General features: G+C 27.1%; 1 protein-coding gene across 7 annotated transcripts in view; it reads right to left on the reverse strand.

The window, feature by feature from the left end:
• Positions 1 to 381: 381 nt before the first annotated feature.
• Positions 382 to 12,569, reverse strand: part of LOC100571353 (modular serine protease) — an 18,121-nt gene continuing 5,933 nt past the window's right edge. Inside the window, exons 1-15 of one of the 7 annotated variants that reach the window (XM_029486541.1) lie at positions 11,152 to 11,302; positions 8,818 to 8,863; positions 7,939 to 8,084; positions 7,640 to 7,810; positions 7,439 to 7,575; positions 7,176 to 7,343; positions 6,337 to 6,493; positions 3,730 to 3,911; positions 3,350 to 3,563; positions 3,025 to 3,240; positions 2,629 to 2,796; positions 2,435 to 2,568; positions 2,191 to 2,358; positions 1,242 to 1,398; positions 384 to 678 (exon numbers count right to left, since the gene is read on the reverse strand). In XM_029486541.1, coding sequence (XP_029342401.1) covers positions 494 to 678; positions 1,242 to 1,398; positions 2,191 to 2,358; positions 2,435 to 2,568; positions 2,629 to 2,796; positions 3,025 to 3,240; positions 3,350 to 3,563; positions 3,730 to 3,911; positions 6,337 to 6,493; positions 7,176 to 7,343; positions 7,439 to 7,575; positions 7,640 to 7,810; positions 7,939 to 7,942 — 2,061 coding nt within the window. In that variant the 5' untranslated portion in view covers positions 7,943 to 8,084; positions 8,818 to 8,863; positions 11,152 to 11,302 and the 3' untranslated portion in view covers positions 384 to 493. Of the gene's footprint in view, positions 679 to 1,241; positions 1,399 to 2,190; positions 2,359 to 2,434; positions 2,569 to 2,628; positions 2,797 to 3,024; positions 3,241 to 3,349; positions 3,564 to 3,729; positions 3,912 to 6,336; positions 6,494 to 7,175; positions 7,344 to 7,438; positions 7,576 to 7,639; positions 7,879 to 7,938; positions 8,085 to 8,813; positions 8,864 to 10,059; positions 10,386 to 11,151; positions 11,303 to 12,569 lie in introns of those variants that run through there. The other 6 variants (XM_016803081.2, XM_016803080.2, XM_016803083.2 and 3 more) reach the window with 6 other exon arrangements.

Below are 12,569 nucleotides of genomic sequence, written 5' to 3' on the forward strand. Positions count from 1 at the left end.
TAATTTTCCATCGTAAATCTCAATATCCCTGTTTGAGAACCTCCCCAGGTTGGGCTTAATGGGTTCAATTGTGAATCTAAACCATTCAACGACCCACTCAAGCATACATAACAAAATTCATTCAAATCGGTCCAGCCGTTTAGGAGGAGTTCAGTGACATACACATGTACAGTAGAATTATATATATAAAGATAATGACGAAGTACTTCCACTTGGTACCTCTTTACTCTGTGTTTCATTTGTGTACTTATATTATTATCTATTACGCTTATTGAGATCAACTATTGTAACACATTACTTAATAAAAAATAATAATAAAAAAAAATATTTATATAATTTAATGATTAGGTAATAACTTAATTTTAATGAAAAATTGTACGAACTGTTAAAAATTGTTATACATACCTATGTAAAAACCTATGTACATACAAATATTGATTTTAATTAATTTTGGAATAAATTATTTTAATAACATTACCATAACATTTTGGTCTTAGTTATGTTTTTTATACAGTCCACGAATCCATTGAATGTGATATTTAACTTCTGTAAAAACAGCTATTGAGTTTTCTGTATTTGGATCCTTTATACTCACTACTCCAGTTAAATAATAAGAATTAGAGTGTAAAAAGCTTAAGCCTGCACCGCTATCTCCTTTACCCACTCCTTGTCCGGAAACTAAAAATATATTATAAATATTAGGTAAAATACAAAATTACATTTTTAATTACAAATTATGTACAAGTACAATATTACAAGCATATTATGTCAGTGGAATTTGTGATGAAAATAACTGTTAGCTGATAATTCAATTAATTTCAAACCATAACTATTATTTATTACATAATTACGAATTAATATTATATAGTGTGTTTACCATTATTAGCTCAACATAATTTAACAGTGACAGTCAGTTAACCTTTTGATATTATGGATCATTAACTTATTAAGTACGAAGTTAATGCGTATAATCTTAGAACCCAACGTACGCTCGCTATGTAGGTATAGTCTATAGTCTATAGTCTATATTATGTATATAGTAGAAATATATTTTGTATTTCTATAGTTATTACAAATTACAATAATTATTGTAAAATGGGATACACACATTTAATAACAACTAAGTTAATCTTTATTTTTAAAAGTGTTTATCTTCAATACTTAGTGTTCAATGAGTTTAAATTAGGTTTGTTAAACAAATTCGATGATTTCACGGTATTAATGTTTAAATATTTTATTACCCAATGCTGATCCGGCACAAAATTTATCAACAGTCACAAATGATTCAAACCCGTTTGTATACATATCTCTACAAGATCTATGGTCAATAAATGGTAAAGATGCTTCTAACAAAACAGGACTTGAAATGCCTTTTTCTGTTTTTCCCCAACCAACGATCTGTAAAAATATAAAACAGTTTTATAGGTACCTAGTGTACAATTATAATTATTATCGTATAATATTTTTAATTTTGTACGTGCCTGTTATTATTGAGTATTAATTATACTAGTTTAATAAAGTCTGACTGATCAAAATTTTTAAATTTTTAAATTTGATTGAATATGAGATGAGAATAATTTTTAGTAGTTTTTAATATTAATTTTAAGATTTTATATTAGATTTTGAATAGTAAACCCTGGAAAATTCACAATAGTTTTTAAAGCGATGGTTAAAACAAAAAAAAAAAGTTAAGGAAAAACAGGGATTTTTACTCAAAACCAGTTTTTAACAAATATTATATTATTTATTTGATGTAACTAATACTCCGTAGATACTTTTAATTTCAACAGGATGTTTATGCTTATTTGAATATTTAGTACGAGATTCTTCATATTAAATGTATCAAACAAATATTTTATGATATTCTTTATATTATTTTGACATAGGTTTTTCAGCCGTAAAAATTAACGAATTCTCAACAAACGATTTTCTTAATATTGTGCTGTAATTCAAGAATAAATAATCATAGACCTTTAAAATTGAATACATAGTTACTAATAAATTGTTATGAAAAAAGTTAGAAATATAAAGATCCTTACTCATGTTTCTTTAGTTATAAGCATTAACTTAGCATTACAATTTGCACTTAACATACATATGGAAAATGGTCGATAGTGATATAGATAAATAGATAATAAATAACTGCAAATAAATCGCAATTTTGATATTCAAATAATACTATAAACCGACCTTTCCTTGATCTCCATTGGATACATTGAATCTACCATTCCAATCGATACAAACAGGTGCAACACCATTACTAAAAGAAACTCGGTTTCGTAACACAATAATAGCTATATCTTCAGCATGAAACCCAGTTGGTCCATAATAACCTTCTTTCAGATAAATCATGTCCACCTGTTCATTGTTTTAATTTATATTATAAGTATCATAGTAAAATTATTTTAATTATTTTTAATTATTAATAACTTACATTAATTATTTTAGTAAAGTCATTGTCAATTACTGTAAAGTCTCTAGCATATTTCCCAACAGCGATTGTGTATAGACCATCATTTACTGATATTCTATTAGAAATCATACCTTTTTGCCAAAAACAATGAGCCGCTGAAAATTATATTAATTTAATTTTTAATCTTGCTTAAATTTGTTGTATAAAGATTTTACCAGAAACGACTAAATTCGGTGCAATAATTGATCCTCCACAAATAAAGTCATAATCAGAATTTATTTTATTTAATCTATATATTCCAACATTCCAAGGTGCCGTCCCAACAAGTGCTTTTTCTCCATTGCTGATTAATATTAGGTTCAGGATATATACTCTACCGCAATCTAAAATAATATTTGAATATAAACATATATGATATAATTAATAATTTATAGTTAATAATACATATAGCAAGACATAATGATGATTGTTTAAAAATGTTGTTTATGCGTCACCCAATGATTATTAATTGTGCTTACTTATAAAACAAACAAGCTCATTTGGATACAGTAAAAGTTAAATAAATTAGTAAAATATATATAAACTTGAGAATCATATTAGAATATAATTACATGGATTGCATCTATACAGTTGTTTATTCCACGTCCCATCAGACTGACAAAGTAATTCAAATGGAATATCATCTTGTCCATTTGGAGCTGTATATGTTGGCTTACATGATGGTGTTGCTATTGTATCAGGTATTGATAAATTTGAACAATTTGCATACTTTCCATTATGACTACATTTAATATCTAAACTATCTGATTCTAAAGGTGGACACATTTCTATAATCGTAAATAAAGTATAATCAAACAAAAACACGCTTTGGACTTTTAAAATACGATTGATTAAGTACTTAATTATTACAACATTTGATGACTGTATAAAACTTACTGAAACACAACTTCTCAGAATTTGATAGCCATTTCCCATTTCCCCGACAAACCCTAAAACCATTGGGATAGGCCTGATGGTATCCAACCTCACAGTTTTCAATAACAGTAATTAGATATTTAACTATAGTTCCGTGTGATAAAATCTCATTAGAACCTTCATAAGAATATACAACTCCTTCGACTGCTGGTAAAACGCAAGGACTATCTGTGATCTATTAAAAAAAATTATTGTTAAAAATATATATTATTTTTGATATAATTAATATGTTGTTTTGAAGTAGTAGTTTTCATAAACAAAACAAATCGAATACAATAATTCAAAATTAAAATTGTTCCCTATACAGATATACATGAGTATATAACATATTATTTACGTACATGTTTGAAATTAAACAGTCCACGAATCCATTGAAGATGTTCATTAATGTCTGTAAAACCTAATATTGAACTGTTTTTTACGGTATCCTTGATACTTAAAACTCCAGATAAAAAATAAGAATTTGAGTGTAAAAATGTTATGCCCACTCCACTATCTTCAACACTGACTCCTTGTCCTGAAACTGGAGATATCTGATATTTTATACATAACAATACACAAATTAATATTCCTCCATACTACTATTGATTCTAAGGAACATTTTATCGTAAATGTATTAAAGGCATATATATTCAGCAATTAAGCTTGTCGTTGTATTATTCGTAAATGGTTGTTAGCTGTAATAACCCGCATCTGATTTTTGTATGAACATGTTCTTGTTGTGATGGTAATATTTTAAAATGTGTGGTAGTGGAACGGAAGAATCTCGCAAGCAGTCACATGCACATATCAGATTATAATTATGTTTTTGGATGACTCTAATACAAATATATCAGAATAAAAATCGTGATAAATATCGACACGTATCGTTGGAAATATTAGGAATAGTAATTATTGACAAAGAAATCGCCCATTTTTTTTTAAAATAACTTTAAATACTATTATCAAATCTTACCTACAAAATCGTTCGTTTGTCGTACGACAGCGTAACGATATTTCATCTACTCACTCAATATATATGCTGGAGTCCCACGAGGTAGTGATCTATCCCCTGATCTATATAATGTATTCACAGCAGACATCCCTCAATCTAGTAACACCCTTCAAGCAACATACGCTGATCACACAGCTATTCTTTCCTCCAGTCCAAATCCTATCTTAGCTTCAGCTGCACTCCGGGATCATGCTAGTAAAATTGACGAATGAGCCAAAAAATGGAAATTTAAAATTAATACAAAAAAATCTGTGCAAGTTACTTTCACGTTAAAACAATCTCTCCGTGAGTGCCCTCGACTAATTATGAACAATGCTCCCATCCCTGTCCAAACCGAAATCAAGTACTTAGGCATAACACTTGATAAAAGACTAACCTGGGACCCCACCTAAAAGAAAAAAGAAAATCATCGAACAATAGACTTCACCTCCTCCGACTGCTGCTAAACTCCAAAATACCACTCCAAAACAAACTTACTATATTTAAGTCAATCATAAGACCAATCTGGTCTTATGGAATAGCAATCTGGGGCCCAGCAAAGCCTTCGAACATCAGGCCAATTGATTTTTCAAGAGCTTTTCAATCAATTGCGCTAAGGTTAGTAACTAAAGCCCCCTGGCACGTTTCAAACTCTACTTTACACAACGATCTAAAAATAATAACTACCACCGAACTAGCCAAAACAATGTATAAACGTTTCCACCAAAATTTAAACACGCATAGCAATACATTAATATCAAACATGTCCTCCCTTACCCTTCCAAAAAACCCGCCACGCAGACTAAAGCGTAAATGGTGTAGAGACCTATTAAGTTAGCAAAAGAGGTGTTACCACTGAGTTTCTTCCTCAACACGATATTCATGTCACTTTATTCTGATTTTTATCTAATTTGCTTATTGTAATTATTGTGTACAGATTGTAAATTGTCTTTCTTAATAAAAAAAAATAAAAAAAAAACTTTAAATACTTAAAGAATCACCATTTCAAATATTTTGTGAAATAATCCAACAGAATTTGCTGTTCTTGTAACTATCAGAATTGAATAACGTATGGTATAAGCTATTTATAGTTTATGATTTGTCTGATACATTTTTAGAAATATATTTTATGAATTACTAAACATTAACAATAGGTAGAAGAGTTTATTTCTGCAAAAAACATAGGATTTGCGAAAGTACCTTTTATCCTAAAATTATCGATGTATTTTTCAGTTAATGTATGAAATATAAACCATTTACGAGAAACCTTGTATAAATTTAGAAATTTAAAAGTCATAGCTATGAAAATTGAAAATTTCATACATTTTTTAAATACAAAATAGTTAGCAAATATTTGGTATTTTGATCATTTTTGTCAAATTACTAATACTAAGGCTTAACTAATGTTTATAAAAAAAATAATGCGACTTTAAACTTTTGATATTTTTAGGTAAATGAAAAACTTTGTGTTACGTTTTAAAGTTTTTGACCTATTCAATAAAATATATGTATCGGTATTTATAGAAATAAAAGTATTTAAATATATAGGTACTTATAAATAGCTCAAAAACATTATAATTTGAAATTAATGTTATCATAATATTACACAGATAATGCAGATATAAAAATTTGGTGAAAATGTCATGTACGATGTACCTATCAATGGTTATTCATTTTTAAGTTAGTCAACAAAAAAAAAAAGGATATATAATATATAAATAAAGATTTTCAACAACTGGTTTTGTATATAAATTCCTGAATTCTATAATAATTTTTAATTTTAATTATTAAAAAAAGTGCTAAATTATTTTGACCTCCGAATTACCAAACTAGATCCAATCTTCATTTAAAAACCTCTATTATAGTAAAAAAATCAAAGCATTTAAATTGCTCCAAAATGTGTTGACAAAAAATACACAAATCAATTTAAAATCAATACTTTCATTACTACACTCTGAATCTAAATTTGTATTACCTAATTTAGAACCAGCGCAAAACTTATCATAAGTCACATATACATCGAATCCACTATACAAATACATTTCTCGACAAGTACTAGTGTTGATGTAAGGTAAAAATTGTTCTAATAACACACTTTGTATGCCATTTTTCATTTGTCCCCAAACAACAATCTGTAAAAGTATGAAACAGTTGTAAACAATATAAAAATGGTATAATATTAATATCGAGTTAAATTTTATTAGTTGCTTAAAGTCTCATTAATCAAAGTTTTTAAATTTGGAAATAAATCAAATATTAAATAACATTAATGTTTAGTGTTTTTACGAAGGTGTTTTTAGTTTGGTTGCCAGTGGAAGACCTTCCTAGCACTTACAATGACAACAAAGGTACCTACTATATGAACTAATACGACGTTTAAGGGATGTGCAGATATGTGCAGGGATGTGCAGATATTGTTAAAATTACTAATGATGAATTATTATATTGCAGAGTTCAATCTGAAAATATTTTTTAATTAGTTTTTCGTTTAGTACGTTCTTCAAATGAACTTAAAAGGGGGCAGGGTCTAACACATACAACTCTTCCATTTTGTTCAAAATTTGTCGGGTGAATTGTATGTTTTAGTCGTTTTAGATCTTAATTTGTAACTAAATATAGATTGGACTTACCAAAACTATCACAAACATTAACTTTTGTTTCTAACCACGGTATATAATATAATATACCGTGTTTCTAACATTTACTTCCCACCACTTAGTACAAATTTCCTCTTTGCAGCCCATAAACATTTCAAATTATATTTTATGTGTTCAATAAAATTACCAACAATAGGCTATAGCACAGAAAATTTACCTTTCCTTGAGCTCCATTTACTACATTGTATTCACTTTTCCAATCGACGCAAACAGGTGTAACGCCATTACTAAACGAAACTTTGTGTGCTAACACAATGACAGCTATATCATTAGCATGTTTGTTAATCATTCCCCAATAACCATCAGAATGGTAAATCGTTTTAACCTTTATAATTGTTTGAATTTATATTATACATATATATATATATTATGAATTACCGATAGATTTTAAAATTTAATTTAATATTATTAATTACTTACATTTATTATTTGAGTAAAGTTATTGTTAATAACAGTAAAATTTCTATCATATTTTCCGACAGAAACTTTAATTAGACCATCTTTTATTGATATTTTTTTAGATCTCATCGTATCATACTGTCCAAAACAATGAGCCGCTAAAAACAATATTTTATTAATTCGCATTCCTTCTTAAATACACTAGGTATACAAGTTTTTTACCTGAAATTACTAAATTTGGTGCAATAATTGATCCTCCACATATCAAGTTATAATAAGAATCTGTTTTATTTAATCCATAAATTCCAACGTACCAAGGTGTTGTTTCAGCTGTTGCTTTATTCATACCTTTTCCGATTATTCCTTGGTTTTTTGCATTTACTCTACCGCAATCTTAAAGAATATTAGATGTAATATAATTAGAAGCTCTATTTCAAGATTAATATGCGTAACTCTGGCATCTATTAATCATTACACAAACATATAAATATATTAAATGTGATAAAGCTATTATTTTTTACCCATGGTGATATCGAATTCATACTCGTATCGATCGCACGATGCTTTGGTCTCGTCTGCACCATCTGAACAATCCTTACGGCCATCACAAACCCTCGACGATTCGATACATACTCCATTTGGACATTTAAATTTATCTTCGGCGTTTCTACAATTGTAAACAATTATGCAACAAGTTAGGTATTATTCAATATTAATTATATCATTTTATTATGTATGCAAATATTAAATCTAATCGAATTTTAAAAGGGCTGATATATATATATATATATATATATATATCTAAATTACAATTACAGACTAGACAGTGGACAAAATGTTTTTATAGAGAGATAAGTATAAAGTGAGTTAGAAACCTATTTACCTATATAATAATTAATATTATAATGTTTACATGTATAATTTTAAACGAATAATATAAAATAGTTTCATGATTATAATAAACAGTTTAATTGCAGAACATAATAAAATATGTTATAATATACCAATATTAATATGGAAAATTATGCAAATTATGGGATGTCTTGTGCGTATTCAAAAGGTTAATAAAAAATAATAAATAAGAGAATAGTAGATAAAATTAGTTTTTTACATAATGAAAAAATAAAAACAGAAGTAGTTTTGAACATCCTAACCTTTGTGTGGCTTCATCACATATTTGTTTGTTTATATGAGTATTGTACATAACACAGTGGGAAAATTGTGATGTCATAAGATTTGTAGTCAGTACATAATATTAATAATACCTAGTATTAAGTATAGCTCGTATATTGTTCTAAGGTACTTATTAAAACTTTGGGCTCCAAGCCCCTAAGCCCGCAACCACCGCTATTTTCACCATTTATAATAATATAATATGTATTTATACAACAATTACCAACATTGAGCAAGAATCGTCATATTTTCTGTCACACAAAATTTCGGGTCCTGAAACAATGAATTAGTATAATATATTAAATACGTAAACAATGTTTAGTGGATTATTATTATATTATTTATTGTACTGAATTTGTAGTTTTGAATTCAATAATAACACATTATAAATACTAATATAAGGTAATATTTTGTCATCTAATGTATCGTGCATTCCTGAGTGATATGTGCTGCAGCAGTATTTCAATTAATAATAGTGTGGGGGCAATAAAAGTTTTAAAAAGCCAATAAAATGAAACCGCAAGTAAGGTTTTACTCGCAAGCATTTTACCACTTACAATTTTTCTCTTAATACAAACGATATCTTATATTATTTTTAATTATATATATATATTATCGAAATACCAAATTAACTTATAACGGTTTAGTTTGTAGTGATCGACAAATATTAGGGAGTGTTTTTCAGAATTTTTATTTTGTCATTTGATAATTAATAGTAAATACTTGCATATACATTTTATGCACAAACTAAATAATCAAAGCTTTATGTTTAAACTTCATAACTATTAATAAGTATTCATTTTTTTATGACAAGTATTTTCCAGTTACTAGTTCTCAGACTCTCCACCTCTCAAGTCTTTAGAAGTCACTTAATTGTATGAGCCTTTGATGTGTTTAACTTTTTGTTTTAAACAAAAAGACAATGTTGTATATCCATTAAAAAAATTAAAATGTCATTATTGGGTAGCTTTTTTCTTCACTACGCCTATACATAAATGAATCTACAATTTTTTATTATTTCAAATTATGGCGTACTAATTATTAATTATGTCATACGAAGTGATTGTATGCATTACTTTTTATAACAAAAGTGCAGCATTTAATAAAAGAATGATCGAAATTATATTTTGCTATGTTATTATATTATATCATATTTATTGTTATATTATTTCGACTAAATTAAATTTTAGAAAATGAAAAACTGTAGGTATTTGTATTTATATTTTTCGGTTTGAAATTAAATTTTGTTTTAACAATAAAATTATATGGAAAATTATTGTTTTAGAAAAATGTCTGGTGATATATTATTATATCATAATATCGTATTCAAAAGGCTTCAATGTAGATGATTTTTTTTTTTATGTATAGACTATAGCGTATTTAATATTTAATTATAATAGACACTGTACTAAGTACTAACATAATATCATTAAATTATTAAAACGTGATTAAACAGTGATATTACGTACCGAAACATAAAAATGAGTACATTAACCAGATATACGTCAACTTCATTGTCAATGGCCAGCGGTGATTAAAGAAAATATATTAAAAATATAAACCTAACCACAAATGTTTATACATTAATTATATCAAATGAACATCACTATACACTAAACAATATTTTATAGTACATTTTCTAACATGTAGTTAGAGCAAAACAAACATTCTATATTAAACACTGAAAATATCTGCAGTAATTTCATAATGTTTACTACAGCACAACAGTTCTATACAGATAATATCGGGTCTTCGCGAAATCAAAACCACTGTATCGCATGGATGCTGATAATATGCAGTCGGATTGGTATTATGTATATTTTACTATATTATGAGGCCACGTCATGACCGAAGGTCATGCTACGCAGTTGGGTGGCAATGAAAAAATTACGAGTTACTAACTTGTTTTAAAATTGATTTTTAGATCCTACCACTACGTAAAATATCTACACCTAATAGTTTTTCAACGTACTTATCTAACGTAAATAATTGCCAACTTATTCAGACTATCAACGACTAATATATTTAATATTTATGTAGACTATATATTATATAAACAAATTATGTAAAATTATTGTATACTTAAATAAATGTATAATAATGATTTTACATCGTTTGATAATTTGATATATCTAATAATTATTATATTATGCTGTACAAAGTCTTCTTAAATTACAATCAGTCGTGAATATACAAAATTTAGAATCAATTTATATTCCACTATTATACAATAACTGCACAATGATCTCCGTTATCTAGAATATCGTAGATCGAACAAACAATTTAATATGTCATATTGTAAGCTGTACACCTATACTTAAGCATGATATAGAGAGATTATGATAAATACCCATAATATTATATTATATCTGAGATAACGAATAATTGGAGGGACACATTCCAAAAAGTATCATTCGGTGGTTTGCATAACGGGTTCTAGTGTACACATACATTTAGATTTTAGTAATTCTTTGTTCATAAAATATAACATTAGGTATATTAAGTTGTACATTCATACGGTTACTTTTAATCTCGTATTTAAGTATTTAACTATCACTTACCAGTTAGTATTTACAAAAACATTCATGACTGTTTCCATTTTCGTGTCGGATATTTAGACAGTATAGTGTGACTATAATTTTATTTTCAACAATTCACTATATAAATTTTATAGTATCACTGATGAGTGATGATCTTTTTCTTTCTCATGCACCTTAAAGTTAACTTAACTCAATGGCTGGTATTAGGCTGCAGGCGTATCATATTGTCTTGTGTTGTAAAGAGTTTGTTTTATTTAATATATTAAATATTTATTAATATATATTTTATTTAATATATATATTTTTTTTATTTTGTTCTATTTAAAAAAGAACTTAAATAATTTAAATTTCAACAATTAAAATAAATTACCAACACGAATTTCCTATCTCAAAATGTATTACACCTTTGATATAGATGTTTCTTGTGCATATCTCAAATGGTATTATTTTGTTCCGATGTATTTCAATATTTTTACAATCCGGTATACTATACCTGCGACGTATTCATATCATATGGCATAGTAGATGGACTAGTTAGTGACGCCAGTGGTTCTGGTTATTTTTCCAATATCTTATTTTATCTATTATTACTGTAAAATAAAATAATACGATTACAAAATAGTTGCATAAAGATGTTTTTAATCCTGCACGAAGTTGCTAGTGAAAAATTAGGCTGCCGGGGATATATTTCTACTCAAACACTATTTTACGTAAACTACACAGCACTTCTTAACACTATTATTTGATTGTTTTAAATGTTTTGATCATCTTCTATATATATAAAAATGACTGTATGCATGTCTGTCTGTCTGTGTGATCAATTACTATGGCAACCATTTATATATTATTTTAAGATTTCCGTCTGTGTGTGTCTCCATATTACCATGGCAACCAATTATATATTATTTTGAAATTCCGATGGAATGTTTTGTATACAAATGGTTGCCATGGTGATATGTAAAACATATTGTTCATATAGAGTTGACAATTTTAATGGGCTGCAAAGTGCACGGGATCCAGTATTTTTATATATATAGAGATAGATTAGACCTCTGGGAAGAATACAGCAGTCTTGTAAAGTATTCGAATAAATGTGATCGAATAAAAGTATTTGAATACTTTTTTTGTATTCGAATACTATTTAAATACTTTTATTTGTATTTTTTATTCATTAAATAAATACTTTTTTCCGATCCGGAAAAATTGTTTTAAATTTGTGACAAGACATTTTATATAAATCATGAACATTAATTTTATACTTTGAACGAAATATAATATTGGCCCATGTCCCATGATATAATTATTTTTATAAACACCAATGTGTTGTATACTGTAGTCATAAATAACTTATATGATTACGATGTATTTTTAATTATTAATTAATAAATGTTAATTAGTTTAAAAAAAAGTATTCGAATATGTATTCTGAATATATTTTT

The sequence above is a fragment of the Acyrthosiphon pisum genome, chromosome A1 (genome assembly GCF_005508785.2).
Source record: "Acyrthosiphon pisum isolate AL4f chromosome A1, pea_aphid_22Mar2018_4r6ur, whole genome shotgun sequence".
In the NCBI taxonomy this organism is placed as follows: Eukaryota; Metazoa; Arthropoda; class Insecta; order Hemiptera; family Aphididae; genus Acyrthosiphon; species Acyrthosiphon pisum.